This window comes from Falco naumanni, chromosome 14 (assembly GCF_017639655.2).
Source record: "Falco naumanni isolate bFalNau1 chromosome 14, bFalNau1.pat, whole genome shotgun sequence".
NCBI classification, from domain to species: Eukaryota; Metazoa; Chordata; class Aves; order Falconiformes; family Falconidae; genus Falco; species Falco naumanni.
Genome location: NC_054067.1, coordinates 22,439,245 through 22,465,618, shown reverse-complemented (window position 1 = coordinate 22,465,618; position 26,374 = coordinate 22,439,245). Strand labels below are relative to the sequence as shown.

The 26,374-nt window shown below is 49.4% G+C and overlaps 1 protein-coding gene across 4 annotated transcripts in view; it reads left to right on the top strand.

Moving 5' to 3' along the window:
* Positions 1–26,374, top strand: part of EDA (ectodysplasin A) — an 81,833-nt gene that overhangs the window by 31,191 nt on the left and 24,268 nt on the right. For all 4 annotated transcript variants that reach the window (XM_040614592.1, XM_040614591.1, XM_040614590.1 and 1 more), the window contains exon 2: positions 17,915–18,020. In XM_040614592.1, coding sequence (XP_040470526.1) covers positions 17,915–18,020 — 106 coding nt within the window. The remainder of the gene's footprint in view (positions 1–17,914; positions 18,021–26,374) is intronic.

Here is a 26,374-nt window from a genome sequence, read left to right as displayed (position 1 = left end):
ACAAGCACTGGTCCTGGCTAGAATGATAGCAGCTAATCCACAGAAATACGCGCAGCCCAACCTTTTGTTGCTTTCCCTTGTGCATAATGCCGCAGAACAGGATATGTCAACACCCGGGTGCCTGACAAAGAGCCACTTCAGGGGCGTGGGTGAGACTGTAAAGCAGGACCGAAGGGGTAGGTGTTGGGACATGCTGCTGGATATCGTGTCTGCACAGAAACAGCTGTTTTATAAATCCCTCCTCTCTTCTGCTAATGGAAAACTGACAGCATCCCAGAAGAAGGTGAGTCCAGGAGGTACAGGGTGGTTTGCACGTTCAGTCCGAGTGTGATTGGTTTCTTAGCAGAGTTAATGACTTTTTGGGGGGATTTGTGTTTTATGCTTCTGGGGTGCTGTGCATATTTCATCTTTCAGATGCTTTTTCTCCTTTTCTCTTTTTTCTTTGACTCTAAAAGTTGAAAGAGGGTTTGGGTTCCTTCTCCTTTTGAATGTTGACCTTGCTGCATAAAGTTGTCTGACTTTCTGCTCTCCCTGTGAGTGATATATGTGAGCATCTGGTAACGAGGCGGGACTAATCATTAGTTTTTCTGGATTTCTCTAACTAAGATCATGCGTGTACTTCAGGATCTCTTCTCTCAGTATTGCTGTACCAGTGAAGTGTTCCCGCTTTGCCCACAGCCCTGTATGCAGAGCTGCAGTGCTTGGGGCTGTCAGCAGAGCCCCCCCGCCCCCGGCAAAGCCAGGTGGTAAACGTGCCCTTTGCGGGTCTAGCGTGTGCTGGTATTGCTGAGTGTATCCGAATTGGTCCAATGTATGCATTTGTTATTGGAGTTCACCTCTGATCTGAAGCGGTGCAGTCTCCTTCTGCCTTCCTGGGCATCTCTTGGGTGTTCTGGTGGGCTGCTGTGTGTCACCAGTGTTGGTCGTGACATTAGTCCTCGTGCTGGGATGCTTTCAGGGTTCCCTTTGCGCTGAGCTTGAGGGGTTGCTGTGCGAAGGGAGGTGGTGGGTGAGGGCTGGAGCCCACCTCACGCCCCTTTCAGATGCACATGGCCTGGCCTCGCTGGGGAGCTGCACTGCAAAGCCCCCCCAGAGCTGGAGACCCTGCAGTGCCTTCCTGTGCTCAGGTCTTAAAACCTCCAGCCCACCCGCTCCTGGGCAGCGGTGCACGCAGAGGGGCATTTCCTTGCCCCCTCCTCCTGGGCTGCCCGAGGAGGCCAGCTTTCCCACTCTGCTCTGCTCTCCTGCCCTCGCTTTGCTGAGCAAACCCGCCCGGCCATGGATGTCACCTGGCGTCACACGAGGTGCCGTCACACCCAGCAGCAAGTAGCCTGTCCGCCCTGCCAGCACCTTGGGTCAGGGGCCGCGCAGCCCCGGGGTTCCTCCTCCCGGCATCGCGCCTCTCAGCATCCTGCTGTTGTCTCGATGGCGGGGCTGCCGCAGCTTCCCGGCGCGGGGACCAGAGGTGGGGTCAGCCGGGGTGGCACAGACCAGCCTGCTGTGCCTGGCCGTCTCCTTTTGGGATTGCTCTGGTGCCCGAGCATCAAGACAGTTCCTTGCTTGTTAAAGCCCCCATCCTAACTCCCCGGTGGGTTTGCTCTTCCACAGGGCGCTTGTGGGACACCCCGGGAGGTGGCATTCGGATCAGATGGGGACTGAGCTGGGCAGTGGGTTGCCCCTACCCAGCACCCGAGCTGGTGGTGAGGAGCAGCATCACGCTTTGGGAAGGTTAACCCCAGTCTGGCTAAATCTTTACTTGCACGTTTGGCAGATGGATTTCCCTGATCCTGGGGAGGAAGCTGGGAGCGAGGGACCAGACAGCGCCCTGAGCCTTGTCAGACAGCAGTTTTAATTTCTTAAGTTAAAAACTTCAGCCGCTGAGCTGCAGGTGAAGGTGCTGCCGGCGAGCGGGAGCCACCCTCTGGGGGGGGCCGACCCCCGTGGAGTGCTGCTGCCAAAACACCACCATCTAAATGATGGTGTAATTCCAAAATAATCTGTTTTATAAGGCTGTTTTATGGGTAGTTTCTGTTCTTTGCTACGTTCTGTTTAAGGGGGTGTGTGCTTTTTTTAACTAAGGACAGTGAAATCTGGCAGAGGGGTGGGTTCCTGCCACTGCTGTGCTCACCCTGCTTTCCACTGCAGCCCCGCGCCTCTCCAGCCTGCTAACAAAAAAATCAAATTGTTCTCTCTGCGCGAAAAGCTAAGGAGGGCCAGAACCGCCTCTGACGGCGATCCAGACCAAGCATCTCCATCTCTTTTTGGGTGCTGGGTGTCAGATCTCTGCGGTAATTAAAACCACCTCACCTTGGGGGCCTCGAGATCTCTGTGGCAGGGTTTCCAGCATCCTTGGCTCCATGCGGGATCCTCAGTCATTTGGTTTTTCTCATTGCAATGTTATGCATTTCTGCTGCCCTGGATTCTATTTATGGGCTTTTTCAGGGTAAGCAGGTAACGCTTGTAAACTGAGACTTGGCTGCGTGACATGGTTTCTGGCTGCAGTAGTTTATTCCCTGCAGGCTTAGGGACGTATCCCATGTGGTGTTCTCTAGCACAAATGATTGTTTAAAACATCCATCTGCTTTATCTGCTGTTGTGTTTACAATTGCCCTTTGTAGTTCCCGGCAGCATCTTGTCTCCTCTGCTTTTTGTTTATTTAAGGTTATGGTAAAATATCTCGTTCATCTGGGGGGCTGTGGGAGCCTTTCCCGGTTTGGCTGATCCGATGCTCGGGGGAATACAACGTCATAACTCCAAGATCATCCCGAGAGCCCCGACGTGACCCACGCAGTGGTGGTTCCAGCTGGTCACCGATGCTGTGGCTCCTCAGGAACGGGATTGTAGCCAGATCCTGCCCTTGGCCATGGGCTTTGCAGGCGGTGCGCCTGGCTGTATCGATGAGCAGTTCTTACCAGATTCAGTATGTACGATGGGGAAAAAGAAAGGCTTCAGTACACTTAATTTGTAGCAAAACCTGGCCAGTGGAATAATTTTTGCTTGGATATTGAATCAGTGTGATGTCTCTGTTTGTTTGCCTGTCTAGGATGATTTAGAAAGCCAGTTTCAGCTTTAGAAAAGAAAAAAAATATAACAAACAAAACCAAACTGAACTGTCTGAAAAATCCAGTGAGGATACATTTGATACTTTTTCCTGGCAAAAGTTAAACAGTTTCCATCCTTCAGTTTCAAGCCTTCATAAGGTTTTCGGGTCCTTCCCTAGTACATGTTGCTGCCCATGCGCGGCCGTGCTGGCAGCGCCGTGGGGCTGGGCAGCTGCGCGGTGCCGGCGTGGGGCTGCTCCTTGCACATGTGGGGCTGCACAGGCTGCGGAGTTTGCTCAGGTTTTGCATCCCCATTGCAGGCAAAATACGACCTGGGGTGACATTTGGAGAAGTTGCAAAATTCTGTCTGTAAACAGTATTAGTTTGGTTTTTTTTTTTTCATGAGCCCCAAGCCATGTAGCTGTTCGTCTCACCCAGAAAAGCAGGAAAATTCTCCCTGGCTGCAGGAGTGGATTGTTTTCCTAGTTTTCTGTCACTGCAGTAGTGTTCCCCATTAACGGTGAGTGTGCAGAGCGCCCGGTTGAGACCCCCAGTACACATGCTGCACTAAGGTGTGTGTTGGAAAACTGTGGGACACGCTGGTGAATTCCCCAGCCTCTGCTGCTGGACTTGTTGCCTGTTTCCCAGTGCCAAAAGCCAGGCCAAAAGCTGCCAGCCGGCTCCAGGAGTCCGCAGAGTTCCGCTGGCATCGGCGTGCCCGCCGGGGTTTGCAGGGAGGGATAAACCTGTGTCTCTGTGGCTGTGAGATGGCGAGGGGACAGCGGCCATGGCAGGTCCCCAGTTGTGCTGGGGCAGGCAGGTTGTTTGCCACACATGCTCCGATGGGGCTGGGGGGCAGCAGCTGGGAGGCAGCGGGGGGGTGTCCAGCCACAGGAGCCAGGGTTGGGAGCTGGGGGTGCCCGAGGTACCTAGGTAGACAGATAAATATATATAATTATCTGTATCTGCCTTTGAAACCTTACTGCTGGCAGGACTTGGGTTGATGCAGGAGGACTTTTTGCTTCCATAACTGGTACTCAGCAGTTTGCTGGGTAAAAAGAAGAGGATAATGATAAAATTAATGCTTGTAAAAATAAAAAAGTGACAAGATTAGGTTGTCCTGGGGAAGAGTCAGCAGGGTCTGCTTCAGGGGAGCAGTTCGGCAATACCTTCATGCAGTGTGCACACTTGCAATTGAATATTGAACTTTAAATAACTGGGGGTAAGAGGGGTTTCAGAAACACTTGAGAGCCAGCTTGCAAACCTTACAAACGAGCTTAATCCTCATTTTATGGACAGAAATGTTTATGAAATTTTTTTCCAGACTTTTTTAGCCTTCAGAAAGTCACTTAATCTTCCAGTGCCTCAGTCAGCATCCGTGCGATGGAGAAAGCAGCTACCACAGTGGCACAAGCAGATTCCACCAGCTTAAAATAATGCTAAAACTTGTCTTGACAAACTAGTAGAACTATACAAAAACATTTTGTTTCTGCATCAGAAAGTAAGAACCTGTAAGCGAGCCACAGGCGAGCTGCTGCTCCTGCAGAAGAGCTAACAAAGCCCAATTTGAGGCAGCTGTGTAACAGCTGGCCTGGCTTACTGGATGGAAACATCTGGATGGTCTGACAATGTATGGTCCCTCACGGCATGAGACGCTGTGCTGACTGCTGCTGTGTGCAGCATCTTGCTGTCGCTGCTCTCGCCTGTTTGAAAGACATGCTCTCTAGTTCATCACATCAAAGTCTGAAGCAGAAAGGCTTGGCTTGCACAAAACGAACACCTCTCCTTTCTTGTCTAGTGCTGCTGTGTCTCATGCCCACAGCTGGAGACCGAGCGGCGTAATTTGAGGTTCCTTTGCTGAAAAGAAAATGTAGTTCCTTGGCTCAGCCTGGAAATGCACTTGCTCGTATGGTGCCAGCTGCAGCTCTGCTCAATGGACAGCTGCTCAGACAGTGGGGTGGCTTGATGCAGTTTTATTTCAATTAAAAGCAGCCCTTCTGCTTCCATGGAGGGAGTAAACGGAGGATGTTTTGTGATTATTAGTCCGTCTGACCCGTACAGCAGCAGTGGCGCTGGGTTGTTTGGCAGCCCCGAAGCTCAGCCTAGAGCACGGCCAGCGATGTGCACGCTGCTGCTGTTTGGGACCGAGTGTGTGAGATAGCGTCTTCTGGAAAATTCAAATTCCTGAATTCCTCCCAGCTGTTTTCCTGTAGTTTCCATTTCCACAGCCCATCCTGGTGTTCCTCATTCAGATCAGCCAGGCACCATTAGCTTCTTCAAAGCTCAGTTTTCTGCTGTTCCGCTGTGCCTGAAATGGTGGATTATGAAGTCCCCGGGTAGGACCCAGCGACGTCTACTCGGTCAGGCTCCGCGGTGCCGGCACTGCTGTCCGGCGGGCACAGCCTCTGCCTTTGCGGGGCCATCAGCGTCCCTGCGTGCCACCTCTTGCTCCCTCAGCTGCCCAGACAGCGTGGGGTAGGTGAGGAGGTGGCACAGCCGGCAGGCAAGCTCAGACTGCCGTGGGCTTTACTCCTTGGAGCACACGTGAAGTGCTGGGGGGGTTTCACCTCCTGCCGGTGGTTTGAGCGGGTGCCAGGGCGACGGAAGCGTGCTGCAGGTGTCTGCGCTTCCAGGGGAGAGAACTGCTGCTCATGCAGCCATCGAAGGCCAAGCCAGGAGGGGGCTGGACAGCAGCATAATTTCAATTTTTGGCAAGGACTGGATTTCTTTGGAGGCAACTTGCTTTGCAGGTGCCGGTGCTGAGCAGTCCTTCGTGCTCCCCCCTTTCTGGAGGCAAGGCTCATGGGGACATTCCCTCCCTTCCCCAGTCCTGCGTTGTGTCCCGTTTGCTTCCGACGAGTCCCAGTTCGCACCGCTTTCCTTGCGGGATACGGTGTTTTGCAATTCCCACGTGGAAGGAGCGCCCCTGGCACGCTGCAGCACCACTCCCCAGCTCTGCCTTGCGGTGACTTGTTTGCATCGCCATGCCCTGAAGCAAAATGAGCGCTTTCAGAGCTTTTAATCCCGTTTGTATGAGGTCATAGTCTGTTTTGACATTAATTGCAGTGGATCCGATTAATTAGGCAGCAAGGCATCATTTATTTGAACCGATTAATTTTATAGAATTATGCTGGCTGCCGCCCGTACACCGTGCACGCTCCCACCACCATGCCGTGCGCTCCTGCAGGTGCGGGAATCGGCACTAAAACCTTCACCGTCTCAAGCAGCCGCCTTGATAAAAGCAGCTTAGGGCCGAGGGTGTGGGTTGTCTGATGGCACCGGGTGCCAGCTCGGCAGCTCCGGCCACACCGCGATGCCGCTGCCGAACCCCCGCACTTGCACGGAGGAAGGTCAGCAGTTAGCTTGTTCTTGGATTTCTGGCTCTTTTGTTAGGGGTGCGAGTATGGAAACTGTTTAAAGGCACGGGTAATAATCTGATTGAGTTTATTTCCTGGTTGCTGTAGTGGACTTTTTAATCCTTATGTTGGAAGCATTATTTCATGGATGTTACATTTAAAGTGGACTTGTTTTAATTTTAATGGTAATGCTATTTGATTTGGACTACTTCCTTCCCTTCTGTTTTTCTCCTTCCAATAAAATGTCATAAAAATTAATCATAGCTGAAGGCCAATTTTAACATCCAGATTTAGAAAATAGGACTTTAAAACCCTTGTGCTGAAAGGAAAAGTGCGCTCTAACAGGAAGGCTTTGTTTTGTTATGGAGCAAGGAAAAATGTTTTTAAGCCTTCATCGATCTGAACAGTTTATAGCAAAATGATTTCAGAATTGTGAAGGTTTTTTGAAGATTTCCAAAAATAGGGGAGGAGCGGACACCTGATAGCAAGGGCAGAATGAAGCTCATCGGTTCTAGCGTCTGACAGATGCTCTCCTGTAACTTTCTACTGTAGGGCTCATCTCAGGGAGTGAATCCAAGCCCGTCCTTTGCTGCAGCCAGTCCTGTCTCAAGCAATGCTTTATGTAGAACTTTGAAAGATAAAAGGAAAAGTACCAGAGAACTGAAAAATGTGATAAATTCAGGTGGCGCAACCACGTTCCCAATGGAAAGCTCCAGAGCAGGATCCAGCTGCATCTCTTCTGCAGGTTGGCCACTTCTTGCAAGAAGCTGTGGCTTTATCGCCTTGGTTGTACATCTGCATTGGAGATGGGGTTCAAAAGAGAGGTGACTCCTCATTCAAGAAGCTGTTCTTCTCAGCTGGCTCAGCTGTTGGGGCTTCAGTGCTCCTGCCTCATAACAGATGTCTGGAAGTGGTGCAAGTGGAAGGCGTTGGGCAGAAGAGAAGCACGCTCAGTGGAGAGTGGCCCAGCAGCATCTTCTGGGCATGGTCACTCTGTCTCGTTATGGTTCGTGTTATATTGGTTGTGGAAGCCAGATGAGATCAGTGTTTCTGTCATGGCTAACACAACATGCCAGGTATTCTTAAAAATGTTTTTAAACACGGCAAAAGGAAACTTTCTCCTAAGGAGGAGACCCAAGGGTGGCTGAAGGCGAGCCTTTGCAGGCTGGGAAGAGCCCAGTTCTTTATTTCACAGGGCAGCAGAGGTGCTCCAAGTAGAGCAGCACAGCCCTGAAGCTCTTTGCTGGAGCAACGCCTGATTTCAGGAATTTTTTAAAGAGGTATACGGCTTCGAGGAGGATTGTGCTATTGACCTCATGCTGTCCTGGATGTACTGGAGAAGGTCCAGTTCATGAGAAAGCATGAGCAAAGGCACAGATGGAGGAACAGGCAAAAGGAGAAACTACGGCTAACACCAAGTCGCTTAAGCTTGCAAGGTTCTCCCCAGATGCAAGTGTGTGCAGTCCTTTTAGAGGTGCACAAATGCTTTGATAATATAAACAGTAAAATAAGAAAAGAATTGCTGTTGGTATGCAGGAGAAGAAACCGTGACCTCCATTTGGAGGGGGACGTAGCCCAGCTGGCTGAAAATGGGACTGAAAAAGACTATGAAGGCTGATTAAAACGTGAAAAACTGAGAATTCATGCTAATAGACAGCAGATCTCTGTCTGGCGCTGGTTCACAGCTAAATTTGATTTCCTTGGGAGACGAAAGGAACTGATTTAAGTTCCTTACCTTGCACTGGCATTGATACTTTTCAGCGGTTTAACCAGCGTGTTGCCAGCAAAGCACTTAGTTCCTGCGAGTCTGCTGTGCCCGGACGGGAACGCCTGCAGCAGGAATCCCTTACTCTTGCTACCATTTAAAAATTTACTACAGGTGTTCTCATATACGGTGTTAAACTCAGCTTTGACCTTGTTCTACCGCACATCTGGGCTGTGTTTTTAGCTTTCCCTGTCAGTGCCGGCAGGTGCAGTGGATCGGAAGGCTCTGCCCTCGCTCTGTGCCGCGGGCAGCGTTGGTGCTGCTGAAGTCTCAGCATCGCGCCTCCGTCCGCCAGCCTCCCGGCAGGCACCAGCTCCTTCCCAGACCACGGCAGCTCCACAGAAGGCTGTCTGGGGACAAGCACTTGGGCAAAGGACATGGCAAAACACATCACGGTCTTCTTGGCTTGAGGTGATGCTGGTTTGGTATCAAGTTTAGCTACTTGGGTGCTTCCGCAAAGTCGGTTGAAGTTGGGATGTACGTGTAACCCAGGAGTTTGGACTTGTGTACCTGCTTCGATTTTATGCTAGAAACAAGTTTTATACAGAGATTTTAAGAGAGAAGCTGTGTTTCTCGGTGTTGCATGGGTTATTCCGCCTGTGCCGAAGGAATGCCAGAAGCCTTTCTTCTCCAGAGTTACACTCTTCCCCTCCCGTGCAGAGCAAACCCATCTGCCTGCTGCTTCTGCCATGTTCCTGGGATTTCAGTGCATTTGCTTCAGGTTCCCTGAGTGCAAACAAACTAAAAACCAAGCGATGGATTCACTTGGGTCAGATTTTCCCTACACTTACACTTTTATATCCCATTCTTTCTAAAAAAGGCGCAGTAAACACCGCTGTTCGTAGGCTTGTTTGCTGAAGTCTGTTCCACCATGCTTGACTTTGGTTTTAGATGTCCCAGGGCAAAGTCCTTCAGTGACCATCCATGTGCGCGGTGCAGACCTGCGCCCGTGGTCAGCACTCCCTGCTTCCAGGTGGATGCAGGGGATGTTCCCTGCGGACGTTGGCACCTCTCATTCCCTTGACCTGCAGCCCAGATGTGGCTGCTGAGGGAAACTGTGAAAATAACACCACAAGGAGCTATCCTCCAGTGCAGCTCGGTGTCGGCGTTGGCCCAGGACGCCTTTCGTCCGGCCTTGAGTTTTGTCTCCTCGGCACCGTCTGTGAAGCTCTCGCCTTAATTGCTGTGGCTGAGGTTTTTCAGGGCTGAGACTCTCCCTCTAGGTTAAAGTCATGTACCAGCAGCTGAAAAAATGGAAGAGCAGCCACAGCCTGGATAAATGGTGTATACCCTTGGGCCAAGACGGGGTGGTTGCTGAAGAAGACCTGGACTCCCAGGTCAGCAGAGGGTCCTGTTGCCTTGTAGGACCACCGGGACTGGGGGCTGGAAGAGCATGCCTCGTGCTTTGCTGCCACGTTCACCCGGAGGATTTCAAACCTGTTGCTATGAAAACCTGGGTTTGCGTGTGCCTGTGGTCTGCCACTAACACAGAAGCGTGTGGGGGGAGCAGAGCTGACGCTGGTCTGGTCCTTCGCAAAGAACAAGGAACCGCTGGCAAAGCAGCAGCGAATCGGGTGGAAACACGAACGCTTGGTGCATTGCGTATCGAACAAGCTGAATTTATGGAACGCGCAGAAGCTTGGCCAACTGTCCAAAGCCTCTAGACTTGACGTAGTTAGAGAGGCCATCGTGAGACAGCATTGTGGTGTTGGAAATACGTGGTGAGGCACTTCATATTGGGAAGTAACGCCTTGTGTCATGAGCTGGGCAGTTTCAGAAGCAGTTTAATCCACATACAGCCTTGACTTGCCTTTCCTGCCTGCGTTGCCAGAAATTGCTACCTGTAGTAGCTGTCAAGAGAGTGACCTGCTCCTGATTTTGAGGTTTTTTTGGTAGGGGGGAAAAAAAATGCTTTTGGTTTAAAAGATAGGCTTGTTTCTGGAAAATAGCGTGGCATTTGGCGGGTTGGTTTGATCTAGGCATTTCACTATTGAGGTTCAAACGAAATTTTAAAAAGCCTGTGGTCTGGTTTCCCATCGTTGGGGCAGGGTATCAGTTCTGGCAGTAGAAGCTTGGTAGCTGTAACTGGGGGGGGGGGGGGGGGGGGGCTGCAGTATGCAAAAAGATGACTTACCCTAGATTCAGGACTACAAAAGGCTCTGTAACGCATGAAAAGGAGGAAAGGCAAGGAAAGTTCTGGGAGGGGTTCGGTTCTGACGGAGAGTTAAGAGTTGCGTTGTACCCTGCAAAGGCAATTAATTCGCTGGGTTTGTTGCTTTGTAGTGAGGCTTGAACTGATAATTGGCAATCAGTTTTAATGTTCTGTGCTGAAAAATACTGTGGCTTTCCTGGGTAATGAAGTTAAAATACCAATAAAAACTAAAGAAAATATGCTCCCTCCTCTTTTATTGTTCTCTAATGATTTTCTGTTACCGCAGTGCCTAGAAGACCCGGGAGCGTGACTCACTGGCCTTCTGAAAACTGGGATTGCGCAGTCCCCTTTGGAAAGGCTTTTCAACCCAAGGACAGAAATGCTCGGCAGATCGAAAGGATCTCAAATCTGCTTCTTCAAAGCAGTGGAGGCACGTTAAGGGCCGTAGACTGACCGAGATGGACATTCCTGCCCACTGGCAGCAGCTGGTGCGGTGCCACTGGTCCATAGCATTCCCTGATCCACCTCCATCTGGGGAGACCAAGGGCATTTCTGTTTTCTAATGGTCAGGTACTTGCTTGGCTCCTCAGCTGTCACTCATTCCAGAGCTCCTCGTGAGTATGGGGTGGAGGTGACCTCTGATGGAGGTGATGCCCAGCTTTGGATAAGCTCCTTAGCATCGCTGGTGCTTTTATTCTCTAGATTATAGAATTGCTTTGCCTCATAGCTTTGGGTGGAAAAAAGCTTTTGAGGGATCACCGTTGGGTCTAGAAGGCTCAGTGAGGATCCTTGCATGCAGATCAGAATGAGGAGGGATCGTGGTGGGTTTTGTGTCTGCTCAAAGCTGATGGTTTGTGCCCCTGGGACCTTGGGCTTCAGGATGAACAACTGGTGAGAGCCGGGATGTGGCAGACCTCGGAGGGGGGTGAGGATGCCGGGGAGCAATGGCAGAGATGAATCAGTAGGGACGAGAAGAGTTATGGGCAGTCTTGAAGGAGAGGACCATACCTGAGCTTTCATACAGCAGAGAAGCTGGTGTAGGGAAGGGTTGGTGGAGGACGGTGTGTAACGTACTCCAGACCCCTGGAAAGGATGCACGCAGCCGAGCTGGGCTGAAAACACCGGGTCTGGGTGAGAAAGATGGGTTAGGAGAATTCCGGCTTAGAGAAAGTATAATCTCGACTCTCTCCATAGCTATCGCTGACCCCGTTCTGCCTCGCGGTATATATCATGTTACAAGAGTTTTGCGTGCAGGGCTGTGGTTTGTCTTGCAGACAAGACGTCGTGTATAAATTTTTGTCATGTTGAAATGGGAATTGTTCACTCTTTCGCTTCTTGCATTTTTATGAGGAAAAATAATGATGACAAAAACAAGACTTAAAATATGTTGAATGGGTTTTATTTTTCAATAAAGCAAAGCTACTCCCCAAGCTTCTTTCTAGTCTGTTTGAAAATAAATATTCTACTTAATTTTTTTTTGCACCACGTGTTACCAGAGGCGAATTTCTGATGGAGGACAATGGGGCTGATATTCAAGTAGCTGCTGCTCTGAACCGCAACCTCCGATGGCTGAACTTCAGAGCGCCAGAAAACCAGCAGCATTGCTTGCAAAGAATGCTTCTGCAGAGCTGAGTCTTGTTATTACTCTTCTCACACTAATGATCTCCAAAATTGCAAATGATGAGGGAATTCGACTTTAACAATACCGTTAAACAATAATGCAAGGGGATGATTTCATGCACTTTTTTTTTTTTTTTTTTTTTCCTCTGGTGCTTTAAGACATTGTGCTTCAGGAGAGTGGGTTTTATTGATTAAATCTAAAGCTGGCTGGTCTAGCTTTCTCATGATTAATTGGAAGCCAACTTTGTAACACAGCATGCAGAGAATTCTTTTGGGGTTTTGTTTAGTGATAGATACTTTCTGAAAGGCCTTGCAAGAATGCACTTTTCACTGAAGAGGGCTTGTGCACCTGAACACTTGCGTGCTTTTCCCAATTCTGTTGTTAATCAGGAAGACAACACTAGTTCTTCCTACCAACTTGACTTTGCATAAGGAAAAAAATACATAATTGCATAGGTCAGGTTATATGTTTCCACTTCTCTCATTTTCAAGCTGTTTGACCACGGGAAGTACACGTCCCCTTGGTGTCCAGTGGCTCTTCGTATCTCTAAAGTGTTTCTGAGGGGTGTGCATTATTTAGGGCATCTGCAGAGGGATGCAATTAAATTTGCAGGGGGATGCAATTAAATATGCAGACCGTAACAGTTATTTCAGCATCCCAGCATAGTTTTCCTTATTGCATGTGGTTTGTACATCCAGCCGTAACACTGTGGCACATTTGGGTTTCACAGCTTGAAGGAAGCTTCCTATATTATGGTACCTTAATATTATTTTTTTAAAAATGTATATGTATAAACACACACACCTCTCTTTATTCTTACTTCTGTAGAGCGTGGTACATCCGTCCTTACAAGCCAGATGAGTTTCGGGGTGACTGCAGGCTGCGTTGTTTTGGGGGTTCCCTCGACATCCCAGCACGACTTTGTTCTGCGTTTCCAGAGCGGTTTCTGCCCGTGGCTGTAGAGAAAATCAGTGCTTTTGCATGCATGCCTTTGTTTTTCTTTATTTTGCTGAGAGTACCCAAGGTAGAGCTGTTTCATTCTGCGGAGGCATGCCTTTACTATTGTTTCCCAGGTTATTTTGAGGTACCGCTTCCCCTGGGATTTTGCCTCTCTTGGCTGTGTGACCTTTTTGCATCCTATGGTGATTTGCTTGATTAAGAGTGTGGAGTTTAATGGGTTTACATGGTGTTTCTAAAATTAAGGTAATCTGAGGGCTTTAGATTGGGGGAGGAGGGAAATGGTGATTGTTCCAGACTTTTCTGTTGCTGTTGTGTAGCTGTACAGAGAAAAATGAGACTGCTTTTTAAAAGGGGAGCAGGTATGTGCTTGCTGGGCTCCTCAAAAATACTCTCACTCTGCACATGTAGTGGCGGGGAGAATCAGTTCTCCCTGACTTTGAGGATGAGGAGTTTCAGTGAACCAGGGCAATGATTTCTGCCAGACCTCCACGGGAGGGATGGGTGCCGCAGCCGGGGCGCTCCAGCCAAGCCCTGCCCTGCCCCAGCTGCCGTACTGGTGCAGGGTGTGTGGCCAGCTGTGTCTGCCCGGCACTGCACAGCATCAGCATCCCCTGGGCTGGGGCCACCCAGCTTCCCGGTGCGCCCCGCCAGCTCCGGCATCTCATCTCCCAGACCTGGCAAAGCTCCAGGTCTTGCATATCCAAACGACGAGCTGCAACGAGGGGGGCAAGCATGGGGCACCCAATCTCAGCGAGCCAGAGCTCCTTCGAGCCCTGCGAGCATGTTTGCTCCATGTTTTCCTAAAACGATGCAACTGATACTTGTGCAAAATGTTTCTGGGTGTTTTGAAAACGCTGGGAAGCACTCAGCCATGGGAATGGCCGCAGCAGATGGACCGAGACTCCTGCCCAGCCCACTGCTTTGTCCCCCACGCAGGCAGGGAGCCCGCAGAAGCCGTCCTCACTGCTCAGTGTGTTTCCCGGGAATGTGAAGTGTTGCTTTCAGCCACCTCTGTGTCGGAATGCTGCGCTCGTGTCCAGCCAGCAGCACTTCACTGAAGGTTATTTCTCCTTTTGCATCTGTCTGTGTGGCTGCATCATACTTTGCTGGATGGGTGGCGAACATCTGCTCATTCCACTCTGCAAATCCTCTCCCTTGTTGCGGCCACACCACATAACAGGGAGTAGATGAATTTCGTTTGAGCCACAACATGCACCCTTACGTCCAGACCCAAAGCTGCAGGGTCCAAGAGCTGTGAGTGAATACATTAATCGTATCTCAGGGGGCGGTGAGTGGAAAAATCATCGCTTGCTCTTCCGACCGGCACAGCTGTGCCAGCCACGTCCCCAGCCAGACAGCACGGCCCTTCACAGGCTGACCCAGCGGCCGAGCATCCCCCGACCTCCCGCAGCTGCAGCCCCTGGAACAACGGCCCCTTTGAGTCATCGGGGAGAAATGTCACCTTCATCAGCGCGGGAGCTGGCAGCTGAGCGGGGCGTCCCTGGGGCTGCACCCCAGCAGGCAGCGTGGCCATCCCTCGCCCTGCCACTGAGCTCCCCAGTGCTCCCAGCAGCTCCCACCACCTGGGGATGGACCTCTCAGAATAAATGGCTAAATGCTGGTAAAAGTGCAATGGCAGTAGTCCCTGGGACAAGCTCCTCTCTCTTTGCTCGCACCAGTTGTGTCCAGACCAGACTGAGTGGGGAGTTTCAGGCTCGGTTTCGGGGGGTTGATCTCAAAGCAGTGTGTGCTTGTAGCTGGCCTGGTCAGAACAAGCTGTCATCGTTGCGTTTTTTCTAATTAAAAGTTGTGTTTGGGTCATTCACCCTCACCGGCATTTCTCTTTCTGACTTGGTCTTATTAGGAAGACACGGTTTAATAGGTAGGTTGCTTCTAGCCCATGTTTAGTGTTTTGCTGAGTAATCAGTGTGATGTAAGAATAAAACGTGGGTGAGAACAGGGTAGCAGAGCTGAGGTTCTTCCACTGGGACAAGAGGAGGCTCCAGGGACACCTCCTTGCCCAGCGGCAGCGCTGCAGAGATGGCTTCTGGAAGGGTCTCTGGCTCCGGAGGGATGCAGCGGAGCCTGGAGGGGCTCAGGAGGAGCCCGGTGAAGGGGACAGGGCAGGGGAAAGGGTTTGGTCCTGATTTCGATGCTTTCCAGCATTGGTTTTGTGGAAGTGGCAGGGGAGGGCTGGGACCACACCAATGGCTCTTGCTGTATCCATGGTGTGAGGAGGAGAAGGAGGAAGGTCTGGCTGGGTGCAGTGGCTGGGGGATGTGCTTTGGTAGCCATAATTTGAGTTTGGTTTTTATGTGGGTTTGTTTTTTTTAAACAGAGGTTTCATATTACTATCACTGCTGACCAAAGCAAGCAGAGCCCTTAGTTTTGTGAATAGAAAAGTTATTTTGATTAACTGTCCAGGAAAATAAACACATTGTATCAGTCTTTTGTATTTCCCCTTCTGAGACTAAACTGAAAGGATTTTGTTCAGATTGTGAAAAGTTTTCGGGTCTCTTGAGTAGCTTTGTTTCACTGAAAATGATAAAACCTATCAATGAGAGAATCGGGGGTGCCATCCTTTTCAAATCCTTATGGTTTTCCATATGAAACTCCTAATTGTTCCAAGCCCACTAGTAGTTGTGTTTCTTTCCAGTATGGGTAGGAGGGTGGCATGTGAGGATGAAGCTTACACCTGGCAAGAAAAGAAATCAGTGTATTTATCACCAATCCGCATCAGTGCCCAGATGTGGGGAAGGAGGTGGCGTGGGGTGAGCTGAATATTGTGCTGTGGATGCCGTGTTAAAATTGTATTTGCAATAGCAGGGCAAGGCAGCCTGTTTGCTTTGACACAATTAGGGCTGTGCCTTTACAAAATCTGCTCAATATGAGAAATGTTGGGTTTAGCCTTAGTGCTGGGAGCATCCCGTGTGCCACTTGGCCAGAGCCAGGAGGGTTGTTTGGGGTGGGAGGCTGCATCTTACCAGGCTGCTTCCCCAGGGCTCCATTTTCAGTGCTTTTATTTAGTCCTGTTTTGTAAAGCTCAAATAAGAGAGCCAAGTAATAACAGCATTCAGAAGCAGTGCTGATGATTTCATCGAAGTTTTAACCTGAATTATAATGCAGTTTGTCCCTTCAATTAGTTCTACAGTGTTTCAGCTTGATTTAAATAAGTGGTTTAAAAAAAAGCCCAACCCCAAACATTCACTTTTTGTTCATCCTTTGCCCTGCTTTGTTGTGTAGGGGAAGGTACTGGCAGCATCCACAGGAGCATCCTGCTCCTGTGCTCCATGCCTGGGTCAGCGCAGTGGGATGCGGGAGGATAACGAAGATGGGCAGAGGGAGCTTGTTCTCTCCATTTACTAGGACTTGTAAATGGGAGCCTTTGATTCATCTGACACTGCCATTAGTCCTTCCTTAGGTAGGTAGTTGCTGGTTTTTACTTGTCACTGCGTTTTGGGTGTGTTGAAAAATATAACTGCATGCGGAGAGCTGGTCCCAGGCCATCCCGCAGCATTTTCAGGGTCCTTTTGGACATGGCGTCATTGCAATGACAAAACACCCGGAATCGCGGTCAATGCAGACCTGCCTGTGTGCTGGCGAAATTAAACAGTAACAGCTTGGGAGTCTGAGAAACGCTTTGGGGGGTTCCCAAATCCCGCCCGTGAGGCTGCATTGGGGCTTGCTGGAGTAAAGCAAGATGCAAATGTAAAATCCAGTGGTTGCTCCATAGGAGGCAGGAATGGGATGCTCTTGTGCTGGAATAAGAGTGTGTGTGCATGGGAAATAACTCGGGAATAGGTGTTGGTGCACAGAGCGGGCTCTGAGGGGTGGGAGAGGGGAGGCAAGAGCCCTGGGGCACGTCCAAAGCAAAGAGACCTTCAGTGATTATTACTTCTGATAGGGATTCTTTATGGCCTGGAGTTTAACGAGCCACTCTTTCAACTAGCAATTCATGGGAGGTGTTTATTCTGCTTTGCTATTTCAGAGATGCTTTTGACGCCACAGGTTTTGTTCTCAGAACAGTAACGCACTTGATAACCTTTGGTCATGCTTTTCGGAGCCTCCTGCTTCTTGCCTTAGGCTGGATTTGGCTTGGCTGTGTTGTTTATGGCTTCAGTAACTGTGATCGGGTTTCTTCAGCGTAAAGAAAACCCCATCGTGGCCAGAGCAGCCCTGGTTGCTGGTGGGTGCGGTAACACACAGAACAAGGTGTTTGGCCCCTAATTAATCTTTCGTGACATTCCTTATTTTAGGAAGTGGAAATAGCTGGGGAAAATGCCACTGGTGATGAGCTGCTGTGCCCTGGGCTAGCTGGGAGGACTTGTGAAGTTTCTAAACCAAAATTCCTGTTTCTGGGTAGGGATGTTGATTTAATAACTGTCAAAGGGCTTTTAATGCAGCAACTATTTTTTCATTAATAAGAGGTCGCTACATATAATTTTTGCCTCTTGGCAAAAATCATGTTATAAAGATGTACTTGCTCTAGGTTTAAAGTGTTAATTTATGTGGTGTACTGAATTGGATTTAAAGGTCCCTGAAGACCTTTGAATCTCAGTAGCTAATGAGGCTTGCAGAAGAGAGCTTGAGAGAGGAAAAACTTACTGGCAGTGAGTAATACTGGTGAAAGAACTCCAGGATTGAGCAAGTTTTGCAGAGAATAATTAGAAATGATCGCATTGGCATTTGGGGGTTTGATTATTTCCAGCTATAGATCTCCCCTGACACCGCCTCTGTCCTTGCCCCTGCAGCCCCCCGTGCCCTGGAGGGATGCTTCTCCCTGCTAAAACCCTTCAGGCAGAGTTCTCCTAAGTCTTAGACTGCTTCCAGAGGGACACAGCTCCTTGTGTTTTCCCTTGGGATGAGCTGAGCATCCATGAGCTGCCATCTCATGTATCCCTTGGCTCTCCCCCTCGGCTCAGCAGAGCTCTCCCTGATGGAAAGGATTTGGCATCCGATCCCTCCGCTCGGCTAAGCCATCCTTGCCAAAGGTCCTTAAACTTGTCCTTCTTCTTCCAGCTGGCCTTGCTGAACTTCTTTCACCCCGAAGAAAAGCTGCACGTTGGAGAAGAAGGTAGACGTGTCCGTCGAAATAAGAGGAGTAAAGGCAGCGAAGGGCCAGACGGTGAGTCCCACTGTGCTTCTCGTTTTCACACACAGAAGCAGAAGACTGACTATTTTTTTTCGGGTCGTGGTTATGGCCACGGTACAGAGTTCTGTATGTGGGGGAGGAAAAAAACTGGCACCTGTGGCTTTTGATAGTTTCTGTCTGATTTTGATTGCCTTCCAGATGAGGAATTCCAGTAGTTCTGATTTCTGCAACTGTAGGTCTAGTGATTTTGTGCAAATTAATGCTGCTTAGTAATTTCATCCTTGACTCCTCAGACACTGAGGCTCTGTGCTCATTTAAGGCTATAATTTGTGCTTGTATACCTGTATTTGTTGTTCTGTACACTTGTCTTTGCTTAAAATCATCAAGTAGCTGTTCATAGTGGAACAAATGGCTGTGAACTTCTGCGTCGCGGAGCGGTAACTGCTCTAATGGGGCTCTGCAGCGCGGCAGGGTCCCAGGAGGGTTGAAAGCCCATGTGAAAGGGAGTCAAGGTTGTACAGAGCTTCTATTAAGAGAGCAGAAAGGTACCAAAAAATTCAAAATCATTTATCGGTGATTTGATAAATATGAAAACAAGGATGTGCGATGCAAACCCCAAGGGCGTCGGGGCTTCCTGGGTGACAGCCCTGGACCTCCCTGGCGTGACGGTGCTGCCTGCCCTCCTGGTCTGCAGGGCACCAGCTGCTGCTTCCCTGTGCCATCACGGTCCCCAGCACCCTCCAGGTGTCCTGCTTCGTTAGGCTCAGGTGCCAAAGCCCTGCTCTTGTACCTGGTCTCTACATTAGACCTGGTTTAGGCTGGTTTTGGAGGCGGTGTGTGACGGTGTGCCTGCCCTGCGTGAGGCACAGCGGTGGGAAGCTGGGTGCCAGAGGGGCTCACACAAGCGGGGCCACGGCAGCCGAGGGCGCTGCAGGAAGGGACAGGGATGCAGGCAGCCAGGAGCACATCTCTCGAGTGGCTGGTGGCGTGTGACGCCGCGGATGTGGTGCCGGTTCCCAGGGCTCTCCAGGAGCTGTGGTGCCAAGCGGCTGGCTCTTCATGCGGCAAGTGCCCTCTAAAGCCCCTGGACGATTGAAGCATGCTTTAAAACGGAAAGTGAACCCTGCTAAAATTGCATTTTGTGCTTGAGGTCATGTAATGTCATCTTTTCTGTTCTTCTAAGAACAGCACCAGAGTCCTTAGTTAGAGCATAATTTAGAGTCAATACTGCGACATCTTTGTTGCACCAAAACCACTCTGAAGACTTGCTGAGAACTTAAATAATAAATGCCAAAATAATTAGAACTAACTCAGTTTTCAGACCCTTCCCCCAGCTTGAATCCTCTGCCTGCTTTAGGTATGAGGAATTTGATTTCCAATGCTGTCTTTCCATGATTTTCCAGCCACGCTGAGACATGAGAACTGCCCCCCGTGTCGAGCTCCTGGAAGAGCTCCCGCGCTTCCCTACTGCACAGGTCCATTCCTACACAGAGAGAAGGGGACTGGATGCCAGGGAAAGAGGTAATGGAGCAGTGGTCAGCATCAAGCAGGCTTCATGCCTGCTAAGCCCAAGTCCTGACTGCGCTGCAGACCTCCTGGCTGCCGTTAGTTTTCCTCTCCAGTCCCTGGCTCTGTGAGTTTCCCATCTCCCTGAAGCCTTCACAATTTCACAGTGGGAAAGCGTTTCTCTGTGGCTCAGCTCCAAGAAAGAGCTTCGTGAAACTCGCTGGATTGCTCCTCCCCGAAACGCTGACAAGCATGATGCATTTGGTACAGACTCTCTGAGTGATTCCAGCTAAATGTGGTCCATCATCTTTAGAGCTGGTGTCGCTCTGATGCTCAGATGGCTCAGGCAGGATCCAAATCCTTTCGCACCAGCTCCTTGAAATCTATTCCAGTGTCTTCGCAAGTCGCTTGTGTAAGTAGCAAGTTTCCACTGTCTGCAGGCAGTGCAAATGGAGCGCTGCAGGCAGATGTTTGTTAGCCTAGGCTGTTAGGCTGCCTAAGTGCTGCCTTTCTGCTGCCAGATGTGCAGAGAGTCGCTGCACAGTGAGAAATGGTTGCTGAAGGTCGGTGGGCTAACGAGGGCTTTTCTCATCATCCTTGTGCCTGGGTGAAAACGTGTCGTACTTTTATAACTTGCATTCCTTTCCCAGATTTTCTTTATGTTCCCTGAATGCATCAGGGCTGAGTCACTCCAGAAGCATAGCACGTTCCCACCCTTTATACACATCTCTTTGTAAATTAGGGGATTTGACTCCGTAGCGCAATGGAGATGGGGACAGCTGCCAGAGCAACAGGTCGTTTTCCTGGTGGCGTTAGCCAGGCAGGTTCCATTGGCAAGCAGCTCCTTTGTGTTTGGCCATCGCGGTTTTATTGGGTAGGGCAGCATTTAACAAGTGTAAGCTGTCAGGCTAGGAACTGACCTTGTAACAGCCGTAAAATCAATAAATAAGCAGAATAGCTTTCTTCTGTAACTTGTGCTGTTTGTTTTAGACCTACGTGAAGGTATCTCACTTTTTAGAGAAGGGCAATGAATCATCAAAAAAAATTAAAAATCACATCACAGTACTGATAACACCATTTTCTTTGGGAGTTTTGCAAAGGGAAGGTTGATCAAATCTTTGATCTCCAAAGAGCCTCCAGAAGATAAAAGTGGATGAACTATAAATTCCCAGAAGGAAGATGTGCTTTCCACTTGAGGCCTCACTAATATTTGTCTGGAATTAATTTTTTGAACTTTCAAGTCCTCTCACACATGCAGTGAAAGACCAAAGTGATCCGAGCGTGGAAGCCATGGTCAGAGGGAGGCTGCTCAGTCCCCTTCCACGGCTGTTGGAGTCCTGCTTGTCCTGGTACCAACGATGGCATGGCTTTGATGATTTAGAAATGTCAAAGATAACACAATTCCTTACCTAAAAGGTTGGGTTTTTTTTTTCTTTTAGGAAAATTTGCCTTCAAGGCTTTTGCTGGTAGAAAGGGGATTTTGAGACAGGGCAGGGCAGGTCCCCTGGGGCCAGGGGAGGGTGATGGCCGTGGCTGTGCCCAGAGCGTGGAGCCGCAGGGATAGGACACGGGAGGCCACGAGCAGTGAAGCTGCTCCGGTGCCTCTTTGTTGCTGAAAAACCCCAAGACAAATTGTGTGCAATAGTGCAGAGTTACTGGCTGGGTGCTGTCACTTCCAAACATAACTCCAGTATTTCAAGGGCTCTTCCTTTGAGGACTCCGGCTTCAGTCCTCCTACCCGCTTGTCATGTTTTATGATCGTCTTTGCTTAATTTTTGTTTGTGTCCCTCCACGCACGGTGTCCTGGAACCAATTAAAGAACCCAAGGTCGTGTCCTGGGACGAGGTGCCTGGGCACTCGCTGCCACTCCAGCCTTGCCCTGCCATGGGGGTCGGCCTGCCGTGGGTCACCCTGCTGTGGGTGTCCCCCTGCCGCAGGCACGTGGGGTTGGTGGGAGGCTGGTGCCTGTCCCGGTCCCGAGGAGCACAGATCATCTTGTAAGCCAGCTGCCTGTCCATGCCACCAAACCCAACGTTTGCACAGCTTTAAAAACTGCCACTGTTTTTTTCTGCATCTCAGGGACCAGGTTTATCCCCCTTACAGCTGCACGTCACAGAGTTCTTTCCACTCTGCATTGCTGGCTCCACCTGCCACTTAACTTGCTTTAGTTCACTAAAACTTGACCCTCTCCCGTGTCTCTTTTTGTATTTTTCTCTTTCTCCCTCCTTCCTTTCTCTCTTGGTGTATTTATGCTGCTGTGGAACCACTGTTGCTCCCAGATTAACAAATCATTCCGGAGCTGGTAATTAGCAACAGTTGTGCTAAAAGGAACCATCAAGAATGTTAAATTAGTCCACTTTTAAATAAACTGTGTATGAAATGTTAGATCTCTATTCCCAGAGCACCAGTAAAAATGCTGCTGGCTCTTTGCTAACAAAGCCAAAATATGGGAGTAGCATGGTTGTAACTACAGAGACAATTCCGTGCTCTTGAGGTTATAAATAATGACAGAGCATTTACAAAGCAGATGTCAATAGAACTCTTTAAAAAACATTGTTTAAAAAAAAAAAAACCAACAAAAACTAGTTTCTTTTTCTTCTACTTTCATCTCTGTTCCCAGTTAGATCCCTGCCGTGTTGCTTTCCTGGTTTGTTTGGTTTTTGCTTTTTGGTTTGGGCTTTTTTTTCCTTCCTAGATTTTTTCATATTGAGCTTGGTGAGAAACATAAGTGATTGTTATCCATTCTTTGATTTGGAGCATGGCAGCTGGGAAGAGGCTGAGCAGATGGCTGTCCTTAAGCTGACAACAATTTGGTTCCTACTACTTTGGCAGTCCTTACTGCTGAGGAAAGTCCTTGATGAGAACTCATGGGTCTCAGCACTGCAAATTGCTTTTGTTGAAATGAAAATTAAATTCTGGGAGAGCAGAAGCTCATCTCGATCCCTGCTCCTACCTGGAGCTTCAGAAGTGATGCACCAGCTATGTGGGTCCAGCATGTCACCCTGTTAGTGTTCACTTGGTGGTTTGAGGGTGGGTTTAGGATGGTTTAGCAGGCAGCTGATGCCAGAGCCTTGGCCAAGGGTCCCTCCATCCCCTCAGTGCTGCAGGTGCCGTGTCTCAGCCATACCCCCATCATGACCTGGCAGCACTGATGATGCAATAGGGTTTGTGGGTTTTTTTATATCCAGATCACAATAGCGACTTTTCCTGCTGGCTTCCTCTCCTTTGGAAAGGGCAGGTTCGTCCCTCTGCCTCCAGAACAATCGGTGCCTTTGTGTCGGCCCGTGCAATTCCCCAAAGCCCAGGCATTCCCAGAAACACAGATGTATGAAGGGCGATAGAGCCTTATTGTGCTCCGAAACCATGGTGATGAGCACTCAGTAAATACAGAACATTTCCTGGATACTGGAGCGCAGGAGACGGTCCCAAAAGAAAAGCTCACCACAAAGTGCTTGCACTTACTGATTTCCCCCAGAATTTCTCTGCGATTGCCCCCAAAATGGGAGAAGGGGGAATTAAGATGATGTCTGAACCTTCATGGACAGTCTCCATCCCTTTCCTGTGGCATTGCTGTCAGGACTTGTTATTACTGGGGTACAATTAAGGCTACAGCTCGTATACAGATCCCTGCCTCCACATTATACCTGTTGTGCGAATCGGGCAAGTAGCTGTGTAAGGTCTTACACCTCAGGCACCTTTCAGCCGTGAAGGTACAGTGATAAATATATAGGTAACTTATTTCAAACCGTGGTCTTGTGTCTGTGCTCATTTCTAACCAGTGTTTCCACTGGGATAGATCCAGAGAAGCTTAACAACTGGCTAAAACCCCGGAACGATGTTAAGGTCCTGGTTTCAGCCCCCGTACAGCAGTGGCAGAGCAGTACCGTGTCATTTCTGGAAACAAGTGAAAGCAGAGGGGAGGGTGATGTTAAAAGAGGTCGCCTTGCTCGTGGTATAACTTTTAGGAGAATACATTTTTAGACAGGTGAAACATTTTCAGTATCCTTAGTTCAAACCGCTCTGAATTAATTTTTTTCAATACTGAAATTGCTTTGTGGTCAAATCCACTGCAGTGTGCAGTGACGGACTGTGCTGAAGCTTGTCCTGGGAGACCACGGGCGGCCGCCGGCTCCAGCGGCGCGGTGGGTACCCGGGTGGGACACGGCTTGAAGGAAGCCTCAGGTAGCCCAGGCGCATTGGGAGAGCAGAGGTGTTAACATCTGGGCTTGAGCCAGTGTGCTGTTTCAGCTTAAAGATTTGGGAGCCGCTTTCTGTACCTAGAAACTGCGTGACGCCAAAAGCCCGAGTGGTGATGTTCATTGCTGCAGCATGCGTTCAGGGTGGTATTTTCGTGAAGACGTCCTGCATCAGCCAGCAAGGAGGAACCAGGGTCTGAAAGCTGACGGAGTCCAGAATTCTTCACTGAACTCTGGTACGTTGCTGTCCCAATTGGATGTTAAATGTTAAAAGCAATTAACTTGCTGGGAGAGGTAAAAGCCTAATTGTGTGGTGGCTGTGATGAGGAGTTGTCCCAAGTTACAGGGTTCACAGTGTAATGGTCGCTATGTCCTGATCCATACACAACCACACAACCTATTTTCTTCACCAGCCCCTCCAGCTGTGATCTGGATTGTTGCAAAAGAAACCCTGCTTTGTTATTTTTTGGTATTTATAAAGCCATGATTAGGTGCTGTTGATTTGTTCCATCCAAAGAGCTGCTTTGGTGTGTGCTTGTTCTTCCCTGGTACCTCCCATCTGGTTCGGAGAAGGTGGTGGGGTGACTCCTGGAAGATTTGGGGATGCCGAGGACGTTCGGAAGGCTTGAGAAGGAATTCTCTGGTCAGAATCTCACCTCGGTTGCATTTCCAGATACTCGCACCGATTCCACTTTTCAGGTGGATTTCAGTGTCGTCCTGATGGATTCCCAGTGCGTAGCCTACGGTGTGTGCTTCAGCAGGCTTTGCTGGAACTTGAATTAAACTTCTAAGCTTTTTTTTTCACAGCTGCATGTTAAGCAGGGACCAACATTATTAGAAGTGACTGGTGATTCCGTATGAATTCCACTTCGGAAAACCAGGGCTTTTCATAACGCCTCAGGTCAAATACTGAAGTTCAGGAATCTCAGTTTCTTCTGTTACAAAACATGGCCAGGACTAATGAGAGGAGAACAGATGTTCCAGCCGGGCAGGAATGCGATTGCATCTGAACTGTGGATGCCATGCACTGAGCGCTGTAAATGCTGAACTCCGCTGGTAGCTGGTGATTTCTTTCCCACAGTATGAGAGGCTCTATTGTCTGTCTTGCTGAAGTATTTGCAGCTGAGCTTTGATTTCTGTGAATAAACTGGCTCTCTGGCCACATCCACAGAGTATTTTGCAGGCAGACAAAAGTTTGCTTAGCACATGCTCCAAGCCCATCTGGTCACAGACCAGCTCTAGCACAAAAGTTGAGGAACTGGTGCTGAGCTGGATCCCGTACAGCTTCCCAAACGGCCAGGTACGGCGGTCCAGGCTCAGGGTCCTGCTGCAGCCGCCACGGGCTGGCTGCCTTCTGCGCATCCTGGGCTCAATAACTCTCTTTTTCTGTCTGTGGGGGCTGGGGCGGGACTGAATAGCCAAACCCAGAGCCGCTGCGCTGGTGGTGGGGATTGTGAAGTTGTCTTCAGCTGTAGCCTGTCTGAGCGCCCATTAAAAACTCACTGGGTTGTAGCAGACGAGATACATCAGCCATAAGAAAAGCACTTAGCTGAAGCTGCACAAAGCTGAAGAACGCCACTGCTGGGAATCTCTTTAGGGACAAAGCTGTGAATGAGGCACGGCAGTGGCATGTTTTCATTAGGGCTTTGTTGGCCATGACGTATAGCAACATTGTTGGGTTCCTAACTGATCTTGTTAATATGAGCAGGATTTGGTGAAGTCCGTTAATCTGTCTGAGATGCTGTGAGTGGATGAACTCGGGAGGTGGCTGAGCCAGGCAGCGTGTGCTGTGTCCTGGCTGCTGCGGGGACTTGACTTCGGCCCCCCCCAAGAGTGGTGGGGTCTCCCTTGGGTGTCCTTCAGACCCCTCTTCCGATCCGTACAAATGCAAGTAACGTATATGAACACAGATCTGTCCTTGGCTGTGCATCCCGTGCTATTCCGTGTCATTAAACCGACGGCTTACAGACAGCTGTTCCACACTGCGGAGGTTTTCGACCCAATTAGGCAGAGTTACATATGGGAGGAAGAAAAACATGTAAAGTTCTGCAGGGGTGAGGCAGTGGGAGAGATTTCCTCCCACCTGCCCTTGATTCCTTATGGGTAGCTGTGGTGGGGAAGAGTGCATTTAAAACATCCAGCAAACAATTTAAGAGAGCCTTTCATACGCTTGGTTAAAACCTTGCTGCAGCACCACTTGGGAATCATTTCTACTGGAATTCATGACATATGTTAGTTGTTTATCTTAGTGGGATATGACTTAAAATGTCAGAATGTTTTGTGTTAAGCAACAACCGAATAAAACAAACAAAATAAAAACACAGCTGTAATACTACGCTTTAAATTGTTGAATTCAAATATGTGGTATTGATAAAGTAAGCAATAGGGTGCAGTGCTGTATAGAAAATAAGCCTTATGAGTCTGGCCAGCAAGCCAAAAAAAGCCTTGAGATACTCGAATTAGAAATAGTAATGTTGTTTGTCAGCTCTGCTGTAAAGATCCAGCATTTGGAATCCAACCTAAATGCCTGAAGGAAAACAAAAGGCACATCATATTCTTCTTCCATAGCCAGTGAGAGTGCGGAAAATGAAATATGATGGCCACAGGTTCTGGTGTGAACCCCAGGAACTGGGCTGGGACTGATTATGTGGGAGTGGAGTTAAGAAGGGTGGTGATTTATGTTTG